Raw genomic sequence first — 23919 nt, 5'->3', positions numbered from 1 at the left:
TCAGCTCATGTTTTGTGCTGAAAAATTAGGCTTACAGTATATGCGAGTGTATATACAGTAACTCTAAATTCCGAGGCATATCTCTGATAAAGTGCTGGCAACAATAAGCACGGGCTTCTGGCTTATTTTTGGAATTTACACACTGGCAGAAATAAGGTTGTATTTTATAACAAAATATATTGCACTATTGATCAGTGCCACCTTTTTCATTATTTAAAGCATTCATACATTTAATTACATTATTTAACTTGACTGCAAACAAAGCGCTTCTCTAACGGCACGTATCTGCATTTTTTCTCATCCAGGCCTATAGGATATGTGCTTCCAACATGGTTTGCATGCAAAAGCATTCTGTACTACACCCTTTCACCAGTGTTAAAGAGGATTCTCATGTAAAGGGGGGTATCGGCTACTGATTGGGATAAAGTACAATTCTTGTTCGGAGTTTCTCTTTAAAGAGAGTCTGAAGACCTCATAGATAGCAGGGGCACGTGTGCCCCTGCTAAACCGCCGCTATCCCGCGGCTTAATGGGGGTCCCTGATCCCCCAAATCCCCTCGTTTCAGCGGGGGAGCGCTTCCTGGTTGGGGCAGGGCTAACCGCCGCAGCCCTGCCCCACGCGCGTCTGTCAGCGCGTATCTCCTCCTCTCCCCCGCCCCTCTCAGTCTTCCTTCACTGAGAGGGGCGGGGGAGAGGCGGCGATGCGCCGCTGATAGACGTGACTGGAGGCAGGGCTGCAGCCGTTAGCCCTGCCTCCAGGAGCGACCAAGTCTGCGACCAAGTGTCGCAGTGGGGGGTTTGGGGGTGAAGGGACCCCCGTTTAGCGGCGGTTTAGCAGAGGCACACGTGCCCCTGCTAACTATGAGCTCTAAAGCGAGATTTATTCTCGCTTCAGAGTCTCTTTAAGGTTCCCTCCAGGTTGTAAGGGTCCCTACTCCAACCACACCAGTCAACATGCAAGCAAACACTTCATGCTCTCTAATCAGAGATTCACGAGTCATTGTCAGGTTCTACACTTCTAGGGAACACATGCACTCACATAAATCACTCTACAACCTTCAGGGAGCAACAAACTGCACTACTCACACCATGTTATAAATTGGCTTTGCTGGGACAGAAGCAGGAGAGCTACAGCCTAAGCGCAATGGGCATGATTCCCAAAGCTTTTTCACATGTTTTCCTCTGTTTTCACCTTGCCTATGTTACTACTTTAGTGCTGTCAGCCAGTCAGGAGCCATTTTCATTGGCTCCTGACGCTGTCTATCAATGTGAGCCAATGTGATTGGCTCACAGTGATCACACGGTTAGGAGCCAATGAAAGTGGCTCCTGACCGGCCCACAGAGCTCTGCCGACTATGAGCGAATTGTGGCGCAGGCAAAGCGGCGAGATTGGATGTAACGGCGGTAGCGCGGAGTGCCGAAGCAGTACAATTCTACGTCCAGTCAGAGCTGCAGCACCACCTGCTGGACGTAGATTCGTAGAGGTTAAGGTAAGAAAAGTAATATTGAAATTAAGTTAATGAGGAACAACTTACATTGAGTGATTATTTTGCTTGTAAATGTGCTGAAAGGTTATTTTTATCAAATGGGTGATAAATAAGTCGTTTATGAGAAGTTTTGTGAATAGAGCTATGTCTGCTGAAATATACACACAAGCAAGGGAAGCTGTGCTCATCCTATGGAGGACCCAAGATTTAAATAGGAAAGAAGGTACTGAGGGGACTGGTCAACTTACAAACAACCAGAGGTTTGGTAGTTGTTTGCTTCCCTTCCTTGTCTGACACCCAATATGGTGGTTAGGTACTGGATTTCCACAAAAGCTACATAGTTTGTGGCCTATTGGAGCTTATTCACTCTATGCAATATGCAGATACCAGCTTTGGGTCACTTTGCTAAGTAACCACCTTCTATCACAGAGTGTAGTATGGCTCCCCAGCCACTCGCTAAATGTCACATTGAAGGTTAAAGGGAAACTGAACTCCTTCTCTGTACTGGACACCACTAGAGTCTGGGGGCTCCCGGGGTGCTCTGAGGAAGATCCATACTGTATATGCCTGTCCTGGAGATAACTTCATGGTATTCTTTCTGTGAACCAGCAAGGTCAAAAGACCACTCATGTCTGCATTTATTGTTGATCAGAAATATGTTTACAAAACCACACGCTTTATCTCATTTTCAGTGAGGATAAAGTGTCGGGAACTGGTGAAAAAGATTGCCATCTATAAGAATAGACTGGCTATTCAGATGCCAGAGAAGATTCTCATCTACGAGCTGTACTCTGAAGATGCTGCTGACATGCATTACCGGGTCAAGGAGAAAATAGTTAAGAAGTTTGAATGTAATTTGTTGGTGGTGTGTTCCCAGCACGTCATCCTGTGCCAGGTGAGGAAACCAGCTGTGCGACACACAAGCTTGGCTCTGCCATTCCCCCAGTGTCCATCCTTCCATAGACCCGCCCTAGCAGTCTATCTAATGAGCAGAGGCAAGAAACGATCTGCAGGAAGTGGCGACCAGCAGTGTATATAGCTAGTTGCGTGTGGTACGGTGTTGGTCATGGAGAGAATCCGAAGACATAAAAACAAAAGTTGTTTAAGTAATACCTTCAATGAATAACTGTACAAGATTTATTTGCAAGCTTTCAAAACTTTAAAGCGGAACTGAATATAGCTAAAAAGACAAACCGTTTCACTTACTTGGGGCTTCCCCAAGCCCTCAGCAGCCATCCTGTCCATTCCCGGTCCTGCACGGTTCTCCATTCTCCCGCCCCCAGCAAGTTTCATTACCGTTGGCTTGTAAGTCGATGGCAACTGTGCCTGCGCGCCCTGGGTTACGTGTAGCTTTCTTCAGGTTCCAGCGGCTTTCTTCGCGTTCCAGCCTACTATAGCGTTCTGCGCTAATAGCACAGGACCCTATAGTGGGTGGGCACGCAAAGAAAGCTTTGCGTAGCCCGGGACGCTCAGGCGCAGTTGTCGTCGACTTACAAGTCAACGGTAACAAAACTTGCTGGCGGCGGGACAACAGAGGATCGGCGCAGGACAGGACGGCTGCTGGGGGCTTAGGGAAGCCCCAGGTAAGTGAAACTGTTTTTAGCAATATTCAGTTCTGCTTTAAGTTTCTTCAGGTATGTTACAGAACTGGACCAGAACCGTAGCATCATCCATTTCTATATCTTGCCTGAAGAAAGTACTAAAAGAGGAACTACAGTGACAATAACATAATGATTAAAATAAATTGCTTATTATTTTACAATATTCAGTCAGTGTTTGCCCATTGTAAAATCTTTCCTCTCCCTGATTTACATTCTGAAACTTAACACTGGTGGTGACCTCTTTAGTTCTGCCAGGTGATATTTACGGAAGGAGATACAGCTTGCTTGGCAGTTGGAAACAGCCGTTATTTCCCACAATGCAATGAGGTTCACTGACAGCAAACTGTCAAGACCATGGCCCTGACATCACACTGGGGGAGGGGATACACCCTAATATCAGCCATACAGACCTCCCTGAAAAACTATTTTGAGAAAAGGTAAAGATTTCTTGTGGGAAAGGGGGTATCGGCTACTGATTGAGATGAAGTTCGATCCAAGGTTAAAGTTCCTCTTTAAGATTTTGAAAGCTTGCAAAGAAATCTTGTACTGTTAGTCGTTAAAGGTATCACCTAAACAACATTTGTCTTCAGTATATATATCTGACTGAGCTTGAGTTTCACTTCTGAGTGCACAAAAAGTTAGTGCGTCGTATACGCCGAATACACAATGTGCATGCATTCAAACTGCCCCTTAATTTGCATGGAGCTGGCTTGCGGTCCTATTTGTGTGCTCTGTGCTTGATTTGTGCCATCTGCTGCAGGCTGTGAGACTTCTCTGATCCTCCCCCATGTACGCTGCCAGGCTCTGTGTCTGGGCCTCTCTCTCCCTCCTACGGTGTGTGCACTGTGCCAGTTGCGCCTGCAGCTGTGCCTCTTCTTCTCTCCCCTTCAGGCACTGTGTCACTCCATGCATGTCTGCTTTCCACACAGTCCGCCTCCTCTGCTCTATTCCATGCAGGCTGTGCCTCCTCATGTCTCCCCTCTCATATCTGCTCCACTTTCTGCATGTCTCCCCTTCTGGGCAGTGTCAATCAGTGCTGTGACACCATGTCCACGCTATTCAGGCACCATGTCTCCCCTCCAGGCAGTGTAACTCCATGCTGGGCACCATGTCCACGCTGTCCGGGCCCCATGTCTCCCCTCCAGGCAGTGTAACTCCATGCTGGGCACCATGTCCACGCTGTCCGGGCACCATGTCCATGCTCCGCTCCGCCCCCACTTAGCCCCGACTGCTCCATTGGATGCCTGTGATTGATGGGCAGAAGAATCGTTCCGCAGAAGCTCAGACCCCGTGGCATGCGCGACCTGCCCACACTCTTGGCCAGGATTCCGGGGCGCCCAGCAGGAGACAGGAGCGGCCCGAGGAGATGGCAAGGGGGCTGGTGGAAGCCCCAGGTAAGTATAAAACCTGAGACCTCATTGGTCTCATGTACACTTTAAGCCACCAGCAAGTAGGAAAATACTCAGAATGAATTTGACTGTACCTTTTCACCTACGGTACTTTTTTGCTACTTTAATTGCAAAGTGCTGAAAAGTTATTCTAAACAGAAGATGAAAATGATCTCCTAAGAGAAAACTGAGGAGAAAAAGTAAATTGAATAAGTGTTCTTGGAAGAAAGTACTGTGTGGGAATGATTAGTCCAGTTGAAAAATATACATCCATTCCTCTATGGAACTGTATGCTCACACCGTCTAAAATGATCTTGTTGGTGTAGTAAGAACCAATGCACTGTAGGGGACGGAAGGATGTGTGATGTTTTATCTCCTGCTTTGTTGAGACATCATCAGAGAACCAGTGGCACAGACATCAGAATTCAGGAACTTCCTGTACACCAAATTCTGTCCTCTAATGTTACTCTAGAATTTTTACCAGTGCCAGAATGATATAGCAACTGCAGACTGAAATGGAAGGCTGTGATTGCCTCTAGATTCATTTCCCTGCTGATCTTTGTGCTCTCCTCCATTTCCACCTGCTTTGGCAATGCTTGTGTGAATCTGTGTCATGCCAATAAAGCTATCTTTGATTTGATTTGTGATTCTTCCTCTGATGTCACAGGAGAAGCGGCTGCAGTGTTTGTCCTTTAAAGGTGTGAAGGAGCGAGAGTGGATAATGGAATCTCTAATCCGCTACATCAAAGTCATTGGGGGTCCAACTGGGAGAGAAGGCTTGTTGGTGGGCCTCAAGAACGGACAGGTAACCAATAATACACACCTTAGGTCAGGGTTTGTACTATAAGCACACTGCTACCTGTTCTTTATCAGAATGAGTCCCCTAAATCTTGGATTTATGTTATGTGCAAAGCATTTTTGTTACTCTGATATCCCTAAGAAGTGGTTAGACTGAACAGCAGTCTGTATTTTGTCCAAACTCCTCCCCTTCTCAATATCAACCTAATAAAGTAGTTGAGAGAACCAGAGATGAAGCACCCTCATGTATTTTACCATATATATCAATGGCAACATGACAGTTAACACCTACTCTGCTCTTTGTTTCATCTCTCACTGCTCAGTCTTCTTGTTGGTATCAGCTCTGATAAGAATCCCCGACTGAGCATTCAGTCTAGCTTTGCCCCGTAATGATTATAGCTGAGTCAGTCTTCTGTGATGTCTTTTCAAGCCCAAGTCTGTCCCCTCATGGCTTTGCTTTCCTGCTACGAGGATACATAGCAGGAAATCAGCGCCAGGAGGGGGTGGGCTTGGGTTTGAAAAGACATCACAGAAGACTGACTCAGCTATAATCATTACGGGGCAAAGCTAGACTAAATGCTCAGTCGGAGATTTTATCAGGGCTGATAACAAGAAGACTGAGCAGTGAAAAATGAAACAAAGAGCAGAGTAGGTGTTTACTGTCGTGTTCCCATTGATATATATGGTAAAATACATGAGGGTGCTCCGTCTCTGGTAGGCCAGTGTTTCACAGAGCTGTTCACCTGACCCGCCCATCACCTTCTGCTGAGAGATTAACTCTTTGTGTCCCACATTTTATCAAGAGCTCTGCAGTCTCATCAGTCATTCCAGTCTGATTCTGCCCTGCTCAGTTTGGAATAAAGCATTTGACATCCCGCATTCTCACCATTGTGTTTATTTTAAAGGAAAGAGCAGGTGATTATAGTTTCTGACTACAGGCAAGGCAGGGCGATGAGCGGTACACATGCCATTTATAAGCATAGAGGGAAATGGTGTAGGAAGGGTTAAAGGGAATCTGAATTGAAAATAAAATTGTGATATAATTAATTGTGTGTGTAGTACAGCTAAAGAATAGAATACTAGTAGCAAAGAACAGAGTCTTATATTGTTTCCAGTACAAGAAGAGTTAAGGAACTTCACTTGTTACCTATGCAAATTGAGTCAGAGAGCAGTGCTGTTTTCTGAAGCACTTATACATCAAAGAAACAGTGAAAGACAACTTCAGATAACGTTTTACTGCAGGGAAGTGCAAAGGGTCATTATCTCTGCTCTGTTTCACAGTTTAAAATGCAAATATTAGAGACTGGTGCATTGTTATAGAAAAAAGCTATATAACTGAAAATCAAAATATGAGACTCTTTTCTTCGTTACTAATGTTCAATTAATGATCAGTACTACACATACATATGATAAGTGATATCATAGGGTAGCACAGTGGCGTAGTGGTTAGCGCTCTCGCCTTGCAGTGATGGGTCCCCGATTCGAATCCCAGCCAGGTCAACATCTGCAAGGAGTTTTTATAATCTCCCCGTGTCTGCGTGGGTTTCCTCCGGGCACTCCAGTTTCCTCCCACACCCCAAAAACATACAGATAAGTTAATTGGCTTCCCCCTAAATTGGCCCTAGACTATGATACACATACATTGCATACATAGACCTATGACTATGGTAGGGACTAGATCGTGAGCCCCTCTGAGGGACAGTTAAGTGACAAGACCATATACTCTGTACAGCGATGCGGAAGATGTTGGCGCTATATAAGTACTAAATAATATTACGTTTCTTTTCACTTCGGTGGCACTTTAAATAATTCATTACACACTGGGCAGGAAGATGACACTGCTCAACTGCAGTGATGGCTTTTTCATATTGTTGGAAAAATCGATTATGTGTGTATCGTTTTTCAAATTATTCCATCAACCAGAATTTCTTTTTTGGAAAAAATAAATAAAATGGAATTGTGTGCAGCCACCTTTCAATCTTTCTGTGCTGATGCACTGCACTGACATAAAATGACCACTTGGTGGCACCAGCCACCCTTTTATTTCTGAGTTCCCTTTCATCTGCAAGTCATTACAAAGAAGCCTTTTCTCAGCAGGACACAATCTGTCTCCTAATCTCCACTGTCTGGCATAAGAATAACAGGCCTGCTTTTCATATCCGTGTCCATAGCACAGGTTTCTGTGTGTATTACTATTCCTGTTTACAATCAGCACCCCTTCCTCGTCCCCATAGTGTATTCTTCTCTGCCGGCTGCATCGCCATTGTTGGCAGACCCATAAGTGGAAATAGCTGGAGTCGCCCGCGGCAACGGTGGCAATAAAACACATCATCAGCACCGCACACAATAAAGCGTGTCACAGCCTGACACCTCTTCCTCCTGTGCATTGTAATCACTTGTAGGAGGATCTGCAGCCCTGAATGTAACTTTCCTGGCTGATCTATACGTTCAACAGAGGCTGTAAAATGCTCTCCTAAATTATTTTATCTGCTGTTCTTAAATCTCAATGCTGTGTCAGCTAAGCGCCTATCATTAGAGAGCAGGGAAGGCTGGATACTAAGAGACGGGTCCATAAACCTCCTGTGTGCAGTCCTAGTGTCTGCTTTATTATTATTATTGATTAATAAAGCGCTAACCTATTCCATGGTGCTGTACATAGTTAGGAACAAACATGGGGTACAAAATAGTAAAGACAATGGTATACACCAATATACAAAATACAGACATTGGTCATTACAGCAACAAAAGTAACATGATGGATAAAAATGTATACCAAAATCCAAGACACAAAAGGGTGAGAGAACCCTGCCCTTGCGAGATTACAATCTTTATCATCAGCTCTAAGGGTCTATTCACACTTAAAATCGCCAAACACTAACGATTAGCGCTAGTGTTTTGCGCGGGTTATTTTTCCGCGATTTAACTCGGAGAAAAAACACTGGATTGGGTTCTTGGAGCGATTGCGATTTGTGCTTCTATGAATGCGATTGCTACAGAATCGCCCAAAAATGCAGCAAGTAACACGTTTGCGATTGGCGATAATTGCAAAACGCCCATGATCGGCGCCAATCGCGGCAGTGAGAACACTGCAGAATAGCACTAGCGTTTTTTTAAAAGCACTAGCGTTTTGATGATTAGCCGGAATCGCCCACTAGTCGCCCTGGTGTGAATGGGCCCTCACAGCTCATGGTACAGACACGTTTTCTTTAAAGGTGCCCTAAATAATAAATTTGGACTTACCTGGGGCTTCCCCCTGTCCCCCGTAGCCTGCGAGGTCCCCCGGCATCCTCTTCTTCCTTTTTTTTTCTCTCGCTGGCGGCTCCAACTGAAGTCTGCTCTAAAGACTGCAGCGCGCATGTGCAGGACGCTTACGGTGACTGGCGAGATGACGCGCCGAGTGTGCACACGCGCAACTTCATCTGAAGTCACTGGATTACTGGAGCCGCCAGCAGGAGAAAGGAAAGGAAGAAGAGGATGCCTGGGGATCTCACGGGCTATGGGGGCTGGGGAAAGCCCCAGGTAAGTCCTAATTTCTTTTTCGGGCACTGCTCAGGGTACCTTTAAGGTGGTATTATACTCAAATTTCATCTATGGTCAGCATTAAACACAACATTAAATGTTCTTTTGTTAAAAAAAAATAAAATAAAAAAAACACAACAAAAAATTACAGCTAAAACCATCTGACTTTTTTCAATGTACTGAAAGGGTTAAATTAAATCTCAGCTGCTGATTGATAAGCTTGCCTTTGCTCAGTCACCTCCATTATCGGATTCATTTAGAAGTGTAATAAACTGTGTAAGCAAGGTAGAAAGGTTTATGTTGTATCCAGAAGGGAAGTCAATAACTTTCTCTCCTTTATTTGCTCGCCAATTACTTAATTAAGAGTTGCAGTGTATCCGAGATAAACTTTTGCTCATTGCATAATTGTGCCCATTACATATAGTTTATAGGGCATTCCGCAAGCGAAATACTTTTTTTTTTTTTGTAATACCCTAATTCCCTAAACTAAACAAGCCACACCCACAGCTCCTCCAGCGCCTAGGCATTCTGAGTCCCATGTAGCAAGTGCTCATGGGAGCCTTGTCTGGAGCGAAGGAGGTGTTACCAGCCAGAGATTTCAGAGGCAAGGGGGTGGAGAAGGGAGGAGAGAGGAGTGGAGATTTCACAGGCTGAGGGGTGGAGATACAGAGCAGCTAGCCTGTGCAATGTGACAAGCTGAACATGGCTGCTCTCTTTGTATCACAGGAAGAAATAATCATATACTGTTGAAGTTTTAGATAAGATATATAGACAAGGTACTTGTTCTAGCTCGTTTTTCCTCTCAGGGCTGGTGCACACCGAGCGGCTTTTTCAGCGTTTCTGCAGCCGCTTGCGGCTGCGGATACGCTTGGTCAATGTATCTAAATGGGGTGGTGCACACCAGAGCGGGAGGCGTTTTGCAGAAACGCATACTCCCGGGCTGCTGCAGATTTTGGATTGCGGAGGCGTTTCTGCCTCCAATGTAAAGTATAGGAAAAACGCAAACTGCTCTGAAAAACGGCAGTTCAGAGCGGTTTTGCAGGCGTTTTTGTTACAGAAGCTGTTCAGTAACAGCTTTACTGTAACAATACATGAAATCTACTACACCAAAAGACCTGCTTTAATCTGATACAGTAATTTGTCTTGCAGTGATATCAAGGCTGGTTTACACTCAGGAGCTTTTCAGCGCTTTGCTGTTCGCCGGCAATCAGCAAAGCATTGTGACTAATGTATCCCTGTGGGCTCATTCTCCCTGCAGCGTTTGCGAGTCGTTTGCGATTTGCATACATCGCAAACTCGCTGCATGCAGCATTTTGGGGGCCATTGTGATGTGATTCTCGTTTTTATTGAACGGGAATCACAAATCACGGTAAAAACAAGAAAGTTTGAGCCGTAAAATCAATTAGCAGTTTGCACTCCCCGTTTGAACTAGCCTTCAGTTAGCTTCAGTGAGGTGTAAATATGCATTGAAATTATATCAGAGCAGTCTTATAGGGGTTCATATTCATTTTTTATTGTATTTTATTGAGTGTAATCCAAAAGTTTATGTGAAGCTGAACCTTTGGTTTATTTTAATCACAGTGAGCATTAAGTAAAATAGTACCTATTACAGGGTGCTATTGCCGTCTTCTCATTTCCTGCCCTGCCCTGCACACTTGACAGTAAGGTAAAAAAATACATTCTCACAAAGAGAGGGGATACACTGCCTTTTAAAGAGACGCTGAAGCAAAAAAATTATGATACGGTATAATGATTTGTATGTGTAGCACAGCTAAGAAATAAAACATTAGCAGCAGAGATATGAGTCTAATATTGGTTTCAGTACAAGGAAGAGTTAAGAAACTCCAGTTGTTATCTATGCAACAGAGCCATTGAGCTCCATGACCTTCAAAGTCTCGGAGAGCTCTGTCTTCTGAACCTTGTTATCTCAACTGTCAGTCACTGTATTTTCTTTTTCTCTGCAGAGGACAGGTCAATAGTTCACTAACCTGCTCTGTAAAATCATTTAGAATTCTGAGTGTAGTGTGTAAACTGCAAATATTAGAGAATGATGCAGTGTTATAAGAAACACTATATAACTGAAAATAAAAAAAATGAGAATATTTTCTTTGCTACTAATGTTCTAGTAATTATCCGTACTACACAACCAATTCATTATATCATCATTTTTGTTTTCGCTTCATTGTCTCTTTAACTGTTGTCAGCAGAACCGGTGACCCATTTCTTGATTAAGCTGAAATGTATGGGCTTTTATGTCCTGGGTCACTGGGACTAAACATTAGAAAAATCTTAAAGGGACACTAAGGCAAAAAAAAATTGTAAAATTTAAAATATGTGCAAACATATACAAATAAGAAGTAAATTTTTTTTCCAGAGTAAAATGAGCCATAAATGACTTTTCTCCTGTGTTGCTGTCACAGTAGGTAGTATATGTAGGTAGAAAAAAACAAAGTCTTGTAAAAGTAATACCTTTAAGTAATTTCTACTACAGTAGGTAGTAGAAATCTGACAGAAACGACATGTTTTAGACTAGTCCATCTTTTCATGGGGGATTCCCAGGCATTTATTTATTTTCAAAAGCACTTAGTGAATGGCAGTTGCTCTGTCCAACTGCCAAAAAACTGTGTAGCGAGCAGGGAAGCTGGCCAGCATCATTGTTTCAATACTTTTTTGGGAGTATCTTTATAAAGTATAAAAGCCTTGCGAGAATCCCCTATGAAGAAATGGACTAGTCCAAAACCTGTCACTTCTGTCAGATTCCTACTACCTACTGTAAGTGACAGCAACACAGGAGAAAAGTAATTTATGGCTCATTTTACTTTGGAAAAAAACGTACTTCTTGTTTGTCTATGTTTCACATAATTTAAATGTTACAATTTTTCGCACTAGTGCCCCTTTTAATTAATGGTAATACAGAAATTGTAAAAGTCTGATTGAAGCTAATTGATAACCATGCTGGTTGCAAGACAATCTATCAGATTGTCTTGTAATTAAGTAATTGATGAGCAAGTAAGCTTTCAGCTTGTAATCCTTCAGACTGTATTCCTGTTGACGGCAATGTTAGAACATACAATCAGTGGGTAGAGAGATTTATTTTGCAAATATAAAGGCCCATACACACGTCGGATTTCCGCGAACGACGGGTCGTTTGAACGTCCGACGTGTGTATGGGCCTTAAGTATGATCCAGATTGATTAATTACAAGGGATCTTGCAGGGATTGTGAGGTATTTATGGCAAATAGATAACACCCTTGGTTTACTTAACACCTACATAGATAGGCTGACATGGAGAGTTTTTTTACAGACCCTATCCTCTTCACTGCATGTTGCTGGAGCCTGAAAACAGTTAACTGTTTTCTACTGAGCAAAGGGGGCACTTTAGGGGGGGGGGGATCACAGTGATTTACAAAATGTGTATGTGTGTGTGTGTGTGGGGGGGGGGATCACAATGATTTACAAAATGTGTGTGTGTGTGGGGGGGGGGGGGGGGCAGTGTCCCAGTGTAGTGCTGCTAATGGCCTTATTGCTGTTCCTTTTGAGAATGTTGGAAGAATACTTCAAGCCTCTTTATGATGACTGGAACTGGGAACGATGCCTGGAACAGGGAATGCCTGCACATCACTTAGTCCATTGCTCAATACATTCTCTTATTCTTTCTCCATCAGATCCTAAAGATATTTGTGGACAACCTGTTTGCCATCACTCTGCTCAAGCAGGCCACGTCTGTGCGGTGTCTGGACATGAGCGCCAGTCGGAACAAGCTGGCTGTGGTGGACGAGAACAACACGTGTCTTGTGTATGATCTCACAACAAAAGATCTCTTATTTCAGGTTAGAACATAAGCTTTAAAGTGAACCTGTGTGCAACTGTTCATAGAGTTAGGTCTAAGTCATAAATTGTGCCCACCCCTCTCCTCTTCCTCTCCAGGAGCCTTTTACAGTGACAGGCCTATCCTATATACTAATTGAAGTCTGTAAATATGCATGGATGCACACAACCGCTGCAATAAGCCGCTGCCCACACTAAGCCACCGCCCACAATACAAATACCACTGTGACTGCCGGTGCCCACACTAAAGCCTGCACCGCCCACATTAAGCCACCGTCCACAACACGAATGTCGCCACGCAGTGACATGTACATTTCAGGCTGAAGTTATGGTGATACCGCAGGCCACAATGTGGACGTCACCGGACATACCTACGCATGCACACCACAGCTGCTGCCTATTGCCGCGGTTGTGATGGCAGGCAGTGGTGTTCGAGTTATAGGTGACAGTTGAGGTGTGCATATGTGCAGGCTTTGGTGTTTGCCCGGTGCCAGTGGGGTTTGTGTTTTAGGCGGCAGACTTGGTGAACACGTGAACAGTGGCAATCGCATTATAGGCGCCTGTCATGTTTTCAGCGTCAGTATAGGATTTCTGATTCTTTAGAGAAATGGGTTTACTGGAACTTGATAAAACCTTCCAGACTCTCAACCCAGAAATCTGACACCTGGCTTTTTCTGGCTGGTCCGGTGCAGGATGGAGAGCCAAGTCCATATGTTGAGTTTCTACAGATTCCGGAAAAATGTAATTATCCTGAGCTGCTGTCTAGAGGTCCGACAGGGAGTTTTTTTTACTTTGCATTCGTTAATGTTAAATGTATGCACTTAGGTGGCATACATTTGAAAAAGTTGCGAGCTAATTTAGGCGAGACGTTAAATAACGATATTACTGGCAATATTGGTAAATAATTTAAGCGCACCGTTAAATTACAATAACGAAAGCAGTAAATTCCAATTTTAATTGTGGTAAATTTACCATTAATGTTTAACCTAACTATAACCTAACCTCTCCCTACTTTCACACAGAACCCTCCCCTGGTGGTGCCTAACCCTAAGGCCCCGACCCCCCCCCCCCCCCCCCTGGTAGTGCCTAACCCTTAGACTCCCCCTGGTGATGCCTAACTGCCTAACCCTAAGACCCCCCCCCCCCCCCCCGGTGGTGCCTAATCCTAAGACCCCCCCCCTGGTGGTGCCCAACCCTAAGAACCCCCTGGTGGTGCCCTAAGTCCCCCCCCACTGGTGGTCCCTAACCCTAAGACCCCCCCCCCCCCCCCGATGGTGCCTAACCGTAAGACTCCCCCCTGATGGTGCCTAACCCTAACTCCCCATGGTGGTGCCTAACCCTAACTCCCCATGGTGGTGCTTAACCCTAAGACCCACCCTGATGGTGCCTAACCCCCACTGGTGGTGCCTAACCCTAAGACCCCCCTGGTGGTGCCTATTCCTAAGACCCCCCGATCCCCGCTAACAGTAATACGATCAATTTCAACTTAATCGCAGCCACACGCTAAATAGCGTAACGGCTTTCTATATTATGATAAATTACAATTGTGCCCCTTTTTGGCTGCAACTTTTTCAACTGCTCCTACTTAGGTGCTGCTTCACAGCTGGGTGATTCCAGGTGTAAATGAGAAAAAAAGGAGGAGAGAAAGTGTACCTACAGTATAGTGCATTAAACTTTTAATCAGCCACACTTCATATATGCACTTACATCAAGTTGTTGGTTAAATTGCATGTATGGTGCCAGCTGCTAGGGCGAGTCTTCAGTCGCGTCAATGCCATCACCACATGACTACACACCAATTGATTAAATCTTTAACGCACTACAGGAGCACTTATCTACAGATTCCATCAGCCTGTAGAAGTAATGTATGAGTGGTAATTCTGATCGTTATTGCTTAGTCCTTGTTTCACCGTCCTGTCTTCTGTGCAGGAGCCAAACGCCAATAGCGTAGCCTGGAATACGCAGTGTGAGGACATGCTGTGCTTCTCAGGGGGAGGATACCTCAACATCAAAGCCAGCAACTTCCCGGTCCACCAGCAGAAACTCCAGGGCTTTGTGGTGGGATATAACGGCTCCAAGATCTTCTGCCTGCATGTCTATTCCATGTCTTCCGTAGATGTGCCACAGGTCAGTCTGCAGATCTCTGCTGCGCAGCTGTAGCTTTGTAAGAGCTGCACACTCTTTGTAAGTACTGTTTGCAGCAGGGGCCCAACAATTGGGGCTGCAGCCCCTGCACCCGTGGGGGGCACGCTTAGGGCCATTTTGGGGGGCAGGAGGAGTCGCAGCATGAGAAGAGAGCATGGCCGCATATCAGTAGGGAGAGGGGACACTCCCCCCACCCCTCAGCGCTCTCCCCTCCTGCAATTATCAGTGGCAGCGGCAGGAACACATACCTCCATACGTTCCACGTGCCGGAGGAGGTTGTTAAAACAGGAAGTAGCATCAGACACTTAGAGATCAGACCTCCGCAGTGGATGGAGGTATGGGTTCCTGCCGCCGCCCGCTGGGGGAGGGGGCCTGGTAATTTCTAGTTACAGCCCTGGTTTACAGCACTGTAGTAGAAATCACAAAGGCTTGCCCCTCACCCCTGCAACGACCAATGACATTGTCTGTGCCTCTCGCCGCATGACACGTTGCCAGCTACATAGCTGACATGCATCTGTACAGGCTGGCCAGTGATGTCACCCTAGGGGACCGGGTCCCAATGCCGACAGGTGACATATAATCAAGAGGTGTGTACTTACCTAAAGAAGGTGCCTTTAACTACTTAAGAACCATGGTGATTGCAATCTACGCCCTGTTTTGGTGGGCTCCTGGCTGGCAGGGCATAGATTTCAATCACCGCCGCAGTACGCATCTGCTGTTTCCGTCACTCCCCGCTGATCAAACCTGACGTCTCTCGCCACAGCTCACTGGCTCTGCCTGTCTCTATGACGGCAGAGCCATGTGAGTCGGTCAGGAGCTGATTTCTTTGGCTCCTGGCCGTGTCTATCAATGTAAGCCGCTCCCATTGGCTTACATTGATAGACACAGTCAGGAGCCAATTAAAGCGTCTCCTGAGCAGCTCACATGATTCTGCCATCAAAGAGACGGCAGAGTGGATGTGAGGTGGATCCCAGCGTGCGGCGGTGACGGCGGGTATGTGCGGCGATTCATCGGGATTTCGTCGTTATTGTACCAGCGGTCTCTGGTCCTTAAGGAGGCAGACACCGCTGGTACGTAAGTGGTTAAGGGGGGCTTAGATGCTTTCCTTGCGTTGAAAGACATCCATGGCTATAATTACTAGGTAATACCCAATGATGTTGATCCAGAGATTTTATCTGATTGCTATCTGGAGTCGGGAAGGAATGTTTTCCCTATTGGGGCTAATTGGACCATTCCTTGTAAGGGTTTTTCGCCTTCCTCTGGATCAACACGGATATGTGAGGGAGCAGGCTGGTGGTGTTCTTTGTTTTCTGGTTGAACTCTATGGACGTATGTCTTTTTTTCAACCCAAATAACTTTGTTTTACTATGCCTCGTCTCATTTTAATACTATAGAGAGTAGGAGTAGGAGTGTTGATTAAAGGACACCTGAATTAAGAGGGGTATGGAGGCTGCCATATTTATTTTGTTTTAAACAATGCAGAGTGCTTGGCTGTCCTGCTGATCCTCTGCCTCTAATACTGTTAGCCATAGACACTGAACAACCAATGCAGATCACGATTGATTGGATTTTCTGCATGCTGTTTCAGGTGTGTGATTCAGACACTACTGATCCATGACATAAATATGACGGCCTCCATATCCTTCTCACTTCAGGTCAGGTGTCCTTTAAGGCCTGAATTTTCATCTTACTACTCAAATGAAAAGAGAGAGTCCGATTCATGGGATCATTCGATAATTACCTTCCAATTTCTTTCCATCCCACAAATTATTTTGAATGATCGCATACAGTGAAAATGTTGCATCGTTAATGGGCACCTGAAAGGAAAAGCGAGGTGAGCAATTAAATCTATCTTTACTTACCGGGGCATCTTCCAGTCCCTAGAAGGCATCTGTGTCCCTCGCTGCAGCTCTGGTCTCTCTGGTCTGTCCCGCTGGCAGCCTCTAAGGATCACTGACCCCCAATGGGTCGGTGTCTTCTGTACATGCAGAACGTGCCCGTGTCATCGGAAGCGTACCGGTAACTTGTGCAGGGCAGGCGCACACCTCCAGAAGATGCCGACCCATATCCTCGCTTTCTGTCCCCCGAAAGCAAGGCTGCACCTCCAGATCTGCCGGTGTATAGTGAGCCTGAAGCCAATACATTTTCCAGAGCTTTCTATAAAATGTACTAGCTGCAGTCTCACTTACGACAATAAAAATGATTAATTTCCTGCATAGATTTAAAAAAAAAAAAAAAACCTTTTGGTTTTCTGTATAGTCAATCGTTTTAATCAGATCGCTGTGAAATTGAATCTGTTTATTGTATCATGTGTGGCCTCCTTCAGGATATGAGAGTCAATCTGGATTTTAGCACAGGGATGTGCAGACATGATAAAGTGGTACACTTTGCTAGTATTGTAGACATGCTGAATTTAATCTTGCCAACATTGGCTCTTTCCTAGAAAGGCCTGTGTATAAACCTGCTGTAGACTGAACAAGTCTGCACGCATTACTTTGTGGAAATGGGAGGGGCTGGGGTCCTCCTGGTACGATTGCATAGAATAGAGGTCAGCCAGTAAAAGCCTGACCTGGTTAATTTCCTGCTGTGGAAAGTCGAAATAACTGGGCACAAAATCATAGATTAAGCTGTTGTCAGATCTAACCATCAACATTCAACTAGGGAACATTAATTGAGTGTTTGTAGATAACAGCAGTTTGATTACATTTTGGGATGTGACAGGTAAGCTTTAGAGGAAAATTAGACTATTGGGATATATATATAGGTAGTGCAGTATAAACCACCAGGCTCATGTTATTACATAGTGCTTCCTTCCTACTGCTGATGGGGTGTAATGCAGCCACCGGGATATCTGCAGCTCACAAAACAGCGTTATGATTCACACTTCCTCACCTCTTCCCCCTGCAGTCCGCACCAATGTACCAGTACCTGGAGAAAAAGATGTACAGGGAAGCCTATCAGATCGCCTGCCTGGGGGTCACTGACCTGGACTGGAAGGAGCTGGCGATGGAGGCACTGGAGGGACTGGATTTTGAGACAGCTAAAAAGGTGACAATCTGTTTCCTGTTTTCACAGGATGCTCCGCTGCTTGTCTGACCTGGTTTGATCTGCTTGTCCATTGCCAAACGGAGGGTCGCAGCACTTCCTGTCATTCACAGGAGCTTCCTGTCTGAGGCTGAGGTGTAAATCTGCTGACACCAGCTCACATCACCCTCTGCTTATTACTTACACTGCGATTCTAACACACTCTGCACAAAAGGGGACATAGCAGCTTGGAACTTTACATGTTTACTTCAGACAAGTTTAATTACATAAAAAGCTGTTTTTTTTCCCTGCACTACCAGTGACTGACTATGCGGTGGATTCGTCCTTGGTTCTTGTCTATGAATGACTTTTTATGCACTATGGTGCTGCCATCCAACTGGGTGCTTCCAGGCATTACTGTGCAGAGAGGTAAAGAGGAGACAAAGCACTCCTATCGTGTATTAAACTCTTTATTCAAAAACTTGCACAACATAGATGCACTTACATGAAGTCCAAGTAAAATCAGCATGTATGAGGCTTCTGAGGCTGCCTGCTTGGACTCTCTCCTTTCCGCAGCCTGGCCAGGACCTGGGATTATGGTGGAAGCATCTTGAGCGGTGCAGGGGGGGGGGTGTCCTCACCAGTGTCAGTGCCGTGATGTCACTACTGGTTTCGGCATTACCACAACTTCCTCGTGTTAAGGTTGAACTGAGGTAGGCGTGGTAATGCCGAAACCTGTAGTGACGTCATAGCACTGACGCTGGTGAGGACACCCCCACCACCACCACCTCTTGGTAGGTTTCCACCTGGATCCCAGGTACTGGCCAGACTGTGGGAAGGAGAGAGTCCAGGCAGGCAGCCTCATACATGCTGATTTTATTTGGACTTTATGTAAGGGCATATATGTTGTGTGAGTTTTTTTTAATACATACTGGACAGCATTACAGTAAGCCTGATCTAGTACAATGCTAAGTGGGAGAATCCGCCTGTTGTTGCCTGGTTGAACTCAATAGACGTATGCCTTTTTCAACCCAAATTACTATGTAAAGTAGGTATAGACCAGCACTCCATGTAAGCTCAAAAAGTTTTTATGTGCTGCTAAAAAAAACTATTGTTAGTGGCAAACTTTTTGAGTTTACATGGAGTGCTGGTCTATACCTACTTTATATGCCTTGGTTGATTCTGTGACCACGACCTCAGCGCCCACATTTCCCTAGGGCACTTACTAGTTAGCGTGCACACTCTACCTACTACTGTTGTAGTCACATTACCACTCCCAGCGTTATAAAGAGAAACGTAGTAATCCAGCACTGCAGCCTCACTGAACACTAGTAAAGAAGATATCTAGGGGTGAAGCATTTAATTTGGGCACTAGAGGCTCCTGGGCAATATGAGAGTTTTTTTTTGTTGTGTGGAGAGAAACAACCGCTGGTCTCCCAGAGTGCTCTGGGGCAGAAGGCTGTGTGACATCATCACTATATAGATATAGGAAGTGTTTCTGTTGCTGGACAGCACATGGCATAGTGGATAGCTTCCTCGCCTTGCAGCGGTGGGTCCCCAGTTTGAATCCCAGCCAGGGCACTATCTGCACAGAGTTTGTATGTTCTCCCCATGTCTGTGTGGGTTTCCTCCGGACACTCCGGTTTCCTCCCACATCCCAAAACATAAAGATAGGATTAACTGTCTTGCTCCTAAATTGGCCCTATACTACCATGCATATACTACACGATACATACATAGACGCATGACTATGGCAGGGATTAGATTGTGAGCTCCTCTGAGGGACATTTGAGTGACAAGACAATATACTCTGTACAGTGTTGTAGAAGATGTTGGCGCTATATAAATACTAAATAATAAAAAATGCTGATGGTGTATGTAGTGTTTTGCTATATGTTATAACTGTGCCTCTTTAAGGGCTCAGACACACTATAAGCGCTTTTCTGACGGTTTGTGATTGCTGGGCGCTTTCTGAGCACTCTTAAAAAATCACTCCCATTCACTTGCATTAAAATCGCGTAAAAATCACCATGATCGCGTACATTTTTACACGTCTGCGATTTTAGGCAATCCATGGTTATTTTTACGCGATTTTTAGTGTGATTTTAATGCACGTGAATGGGAGGTTTTTTTTTAAAAGTGCTCAAAGCGCTCAGCAATCGCAAATGCTCAGAAAAGCGCTTCTAGTGTGTCTAAGCCCTAACAGGTTAACCAGGGATCTCTTCATGTACTTTATGAAGGGACCAGAAATGCACAACCATTTTCCAAGAGTCTGGTGGTCGGAGAGTTTATTGTGGTTCCGTTTTTTGTTGTGGATATTGACTTACAGCTATAACATATTAGTTTGCAGCTCTGTGTAATATTGTCCTTTTTTTGCTTGTCTCAGGCATTTATCCGAGTGCGAGACCTTCGCTACCTGGAACTGATCAACAGCATTGAGGTAATCCTTGTTGTCTTACTGCTGTCCTGCCACAATACAGGCTTTTCATTGACATTAAACTTGCACAATTACTCATCTACGTGGCAGGCTGTGACCAAGCTTTTACAGGGGAACTTCACCAAACTTAACCTCTTGAGGACCACAAGCTTGCACCCTCTAGTGACCAGGCAATTTTTTTACATTTCCACACTGCACAGCTTTAACAATTTACTGCACAATCATACAACTTGGCATCCAAATGAATTTTTTTTTTTAAAGAGACTCTGTAACAAATTGTTTATCTTTATTTCTTCTATGCTATAAGTTCCTATGCCTTTTCTAATGTGGTCTGGCTTACTGCAGCTTTTCCTAATTGCACAGTAGCTGTGTTATCTCTGTTATATGATCTAATCTTCTCTCTATAGTCGGCACAGTCAGGCTGAGGCAGTCAGACTGGAATGTGCAGGGCTGCTTGTGATTAGCTAGAAGCTGTACACACCCCCTGCAGGCTCTGTGTGACTAACACACTCTGCTTAGCTGAGCCTATTAGAAGCTGGTTAGTTTGTTTGTAAACACTGCCTAAAACTGGCAATTACAAGCCAGGTTTGCAGCAGAGAATGGCAGAAACAGCACAGAGGGGACCAGGAGCACATAATGAATAGAATGGTATGCTTTTTATTGTAAGAATTTCAGAGTACAGATTCTCTTTAAGTCTTTTTATTGAATTTTCAATAAACAAATAACAAAACAAAACAGTCAAGTGACAGTGCCATAGGCGTAATTGTCAATCGCAGTTGACAGGGGAGTACATTAAACATAGAGTACAAAGTTGAACAATTAGAAGTATGCAATGAGACAATATTGACATTGGAGTAAGAGGTAATGAGTATTTATAGGCTTTATAACATATCAATGATGTTTGGAGTAATGTCTAGATTAGGAGAAACAGAGGCAGTATCATCCAGCCAAGTCCCCCAGACAATAGTACATTTTGAACTTTATCCTCTAGCCATCCAGGTTAATTGGTAAAAGGGTAATGCAGAGTTTATTAATTGTTTCCATGTAGAAATAGAAGGTTCCGTAGACTTTTTCCATTCTAAGGATATTTTTTTTAGCATAAAAGAACAACAATCTAATTAACAGACATTTGTTTTTACCATAAGGTAGGTCACCCAGCATACCTAGCAAACAATGTTTATACTGTATGAGGAAGTCACATGAAGACCTAACACATCATTCATAAATAGAAGAATATTATTCCAGAATGTCTGTAATTTAGAGCAGTCCCAGACCATATGTTTGAAAGTGCCAGGACTATGTCCACATCTCCAGCAAGCGTCATTAGTACTAGTAGTGAATTCGGATATTTTCTGTGGAGTAAAATAAATTTGGTGAAACCACCGTTTATCTTTTGAGCTTATTACTGTCTTCATGTATAGTTCCTCAAATTCAAGCCAATCAGATGCTGTTATGTCATCCCCCCAGTCCTCCCAAATGGCTCTAATTTTAATTTCTCTATGACCATATCTAACTTGGAATAGAGTTTAGAAATCCGTTTATTTGGGTCCTTATCTAATAACCATGACTCAACAATGCCGGGCGTAGAGCTACCTCCAGGTTTCCAAATTGTGATTCAGCCGCATGCCGTAGTGGAAGATATCTAAAACGTGCGCGTTGGTAAACAAAAGTCTGCGACCATTTGTGACCAAGATTTAAACTTGTCATTGAGAAAGAGGTGGTTGACGTATTTTACCCCCTTTTGAATCCAAAAATCCCACGTCTTCCAAAGCTAGAAATTCAGGTAATTCTGAGTTGCTCCAGAGAGGGGAACTTGGTGAGCATTGTGAGTTTTTCCCATCCACTAACCTTTGGCACTTAAAGAGAACCAGAGATGAAGCACCCTCTTGTATTTTACCTTATAAATCAGTGGGAACATGACAGTAAACACCTAATCTGCCCTTTGTTTCATTGTTCTCTGTGTAATCTGACTGTTATCACGTCTGATAAGAATCCCCGACTGAGAAGTCAGGCTGCTCTGTCTAGCTTTGCTACAGAAAGATTATAGCTAAGTCTGTATTCTGTGGTGTTATTTCAAGCCCAAGCCTGCCCCCTTGTGGCTTTGCTATAATGACTCAGCAATAATCATTCCCAGCAAAGCCAGATTTAATTGCTCAGTCTGGGATTCTTGTGACTGCTGTTAACAGACACTTTTAGCAGTGAGGAGGAAACAGAGAGCATGGTAAGTGTTTTCTCTAATGTTCTTACTGATATACATGGTAAAATACACAAGGGTGCTTCGTCTCTGGTTCCCTTTAAAGAGACTCTGTAACAAAATTTTGAGCCTTATTTCTTCTATCCTATAAGTTCCTATACCTGTTCTAATGTGCTCTGGCATACTGCAGCCTTTTCTAGTTGCACTGTCTCTGTAATAAATCTTATCTTATTTCCTCTGTCGGCTCTGTCGGACTTAGGCTGGAATGTGTGGAATGTGCAGCACTGCTTGTGATAGGCAGAAGCTTTACACACCCTCTCCAAGCTCTCCTCTCAGCCTATCACACTCTGGTTAGCAGCCATGTCTTTTGTTTGTAAACACTGCCTAAAACTGGCAATTACAAGCCAGGATTGTAGCAGGGAGTGCCAGAAACAGCACAGAAGGGCCCAGGAGATCATAATGAATAGAATGGTATGCTTTTTATTGTAAGAATTTTAGAGTACAGATTCTCTTTAAGGAATATTTTAAGAGAATATTTTAATATGTCAGTCCCCTCAGAAGTGAATACCTAAATGAATTTTACACCCTTTTCTTCCCACCAACAGAGCTTTCTGTTGGTGGTATCTGATTGCTTCTGCAACTTGTATTTTTTTTTTTTATAAATAAACCCCTTTTTCTTAATTCCCTCCCTTACCCCTGAGATCCACGATTACGATCACCTCTCATAAGCATCAGCCTATAAGAGGGATCAGATTGTGAGCCTCTCCAGGGGACAGCTAAGGGACGCAACAAACAAAATAATAGTTGTTTTTTTTTTCCTAACCGCCTGCCAGCTCCGATCACGGCTGGCAGGCTGTTTACTGATCCTTGATCTGTGTGTCATCAGGGATTCCCTGCTAATCCCCGCTTCCAGGATCTGACGCCAATCAGCGTTAGGTGGTCCTGACTCCTGGTAGAGCCACTGCGACCACCTAACGCCGGTGGGCGGTCACAGAGCAGTTAACCAAAATATAGAAGTAGGGGAAAATAATAAATCATTCAACATTGCAAAGTGAGAAGTTAAAAAACAGAAGATGGATTTGTTCGTGTTTGATCCTCCGTGAGCCTGCAGGTCATCGTCTTTACTTCTGGCAGACATGAAAACCACCACCGCTCACAGGTGCAACCGTGCATACAAAATGTTCAAAATCCTGTGCTACACAAGTCATACTTTGCTCTTACTAAAGGTTCTTATTTTAATTTCATTCATGGATGCGTAATCTGCTCCTCAGATCATTAATGAAAATGACTGAGTAATCTGCTTCTGCTCTCGGAGATAAATATCCTCCTCCCTCTCTGTAGCAGTGCCTACATGCATCCATTTTTGATTGCCCACCCACTGGCAAATGTTATTGCCTCCATGTAATATAAGGGCCTTCAGATTTTGAAATCTTTGTACAGACTGCATAGGTAAGCTCTCACACTACATGGAAATGGTAAAATTGGGCAATCAAGATTG

General features: G+C 44.3%; 1 protein-coding gene across 3 annotated transcripts in view; it reads left to right on the top strand.

Moving 5' to 3' along the window:
- IFT122 (intraflagellar transport 122) overlaps positions 1-23919 on the top strand; it is a 148878-nt gene that overhangs the window by 52046 nt on the left and 72913 nt on the right. For all 3 annotated transcript variants that reach the window (XM_068252766.1, XM_068252767.1, XM_068252765.1), the window contains 6 exons: positions 2179-2381; positions 5143-5280; positions 12459-12623; positions 14551-14748; positions 17674-17814; positions 20177-20230. In XM_068252766.1, coding sequence (XP_068108867.1) covers positions 2179-2381; positions 5143-5280; positions 12459-12623; positions 14551-14748; positions 17674-17814; positions 20177-20230 — 899 coding nt within the window. The remainder of the gene's footprint in view (positions 1-2178; positions 2382-5142; positions 5281-12458; positions 12624-14550; positions 14749-17673; positions 17815-20176; positions 20231-23919) is intronic.

Source organism: Hyperolius riggenbachi, chromosome 9 (assembly GCF_040937935.1).
Source record: "Hyperolius riggenbachi isolate aHypRig1 chromosome 9, aHypRig1.pri, whole genome shotgun sequence".
Classification (NCBI taxonomy): Eukaryota; Metazoa; Chordata; class Amphibia; order Anura; family Hyperoliidae; genus Hyperolius; species Hyperolius riggenbachi.
This window is presented reverse-complemented; position numbering and strand designations above follow the sequence as displayed.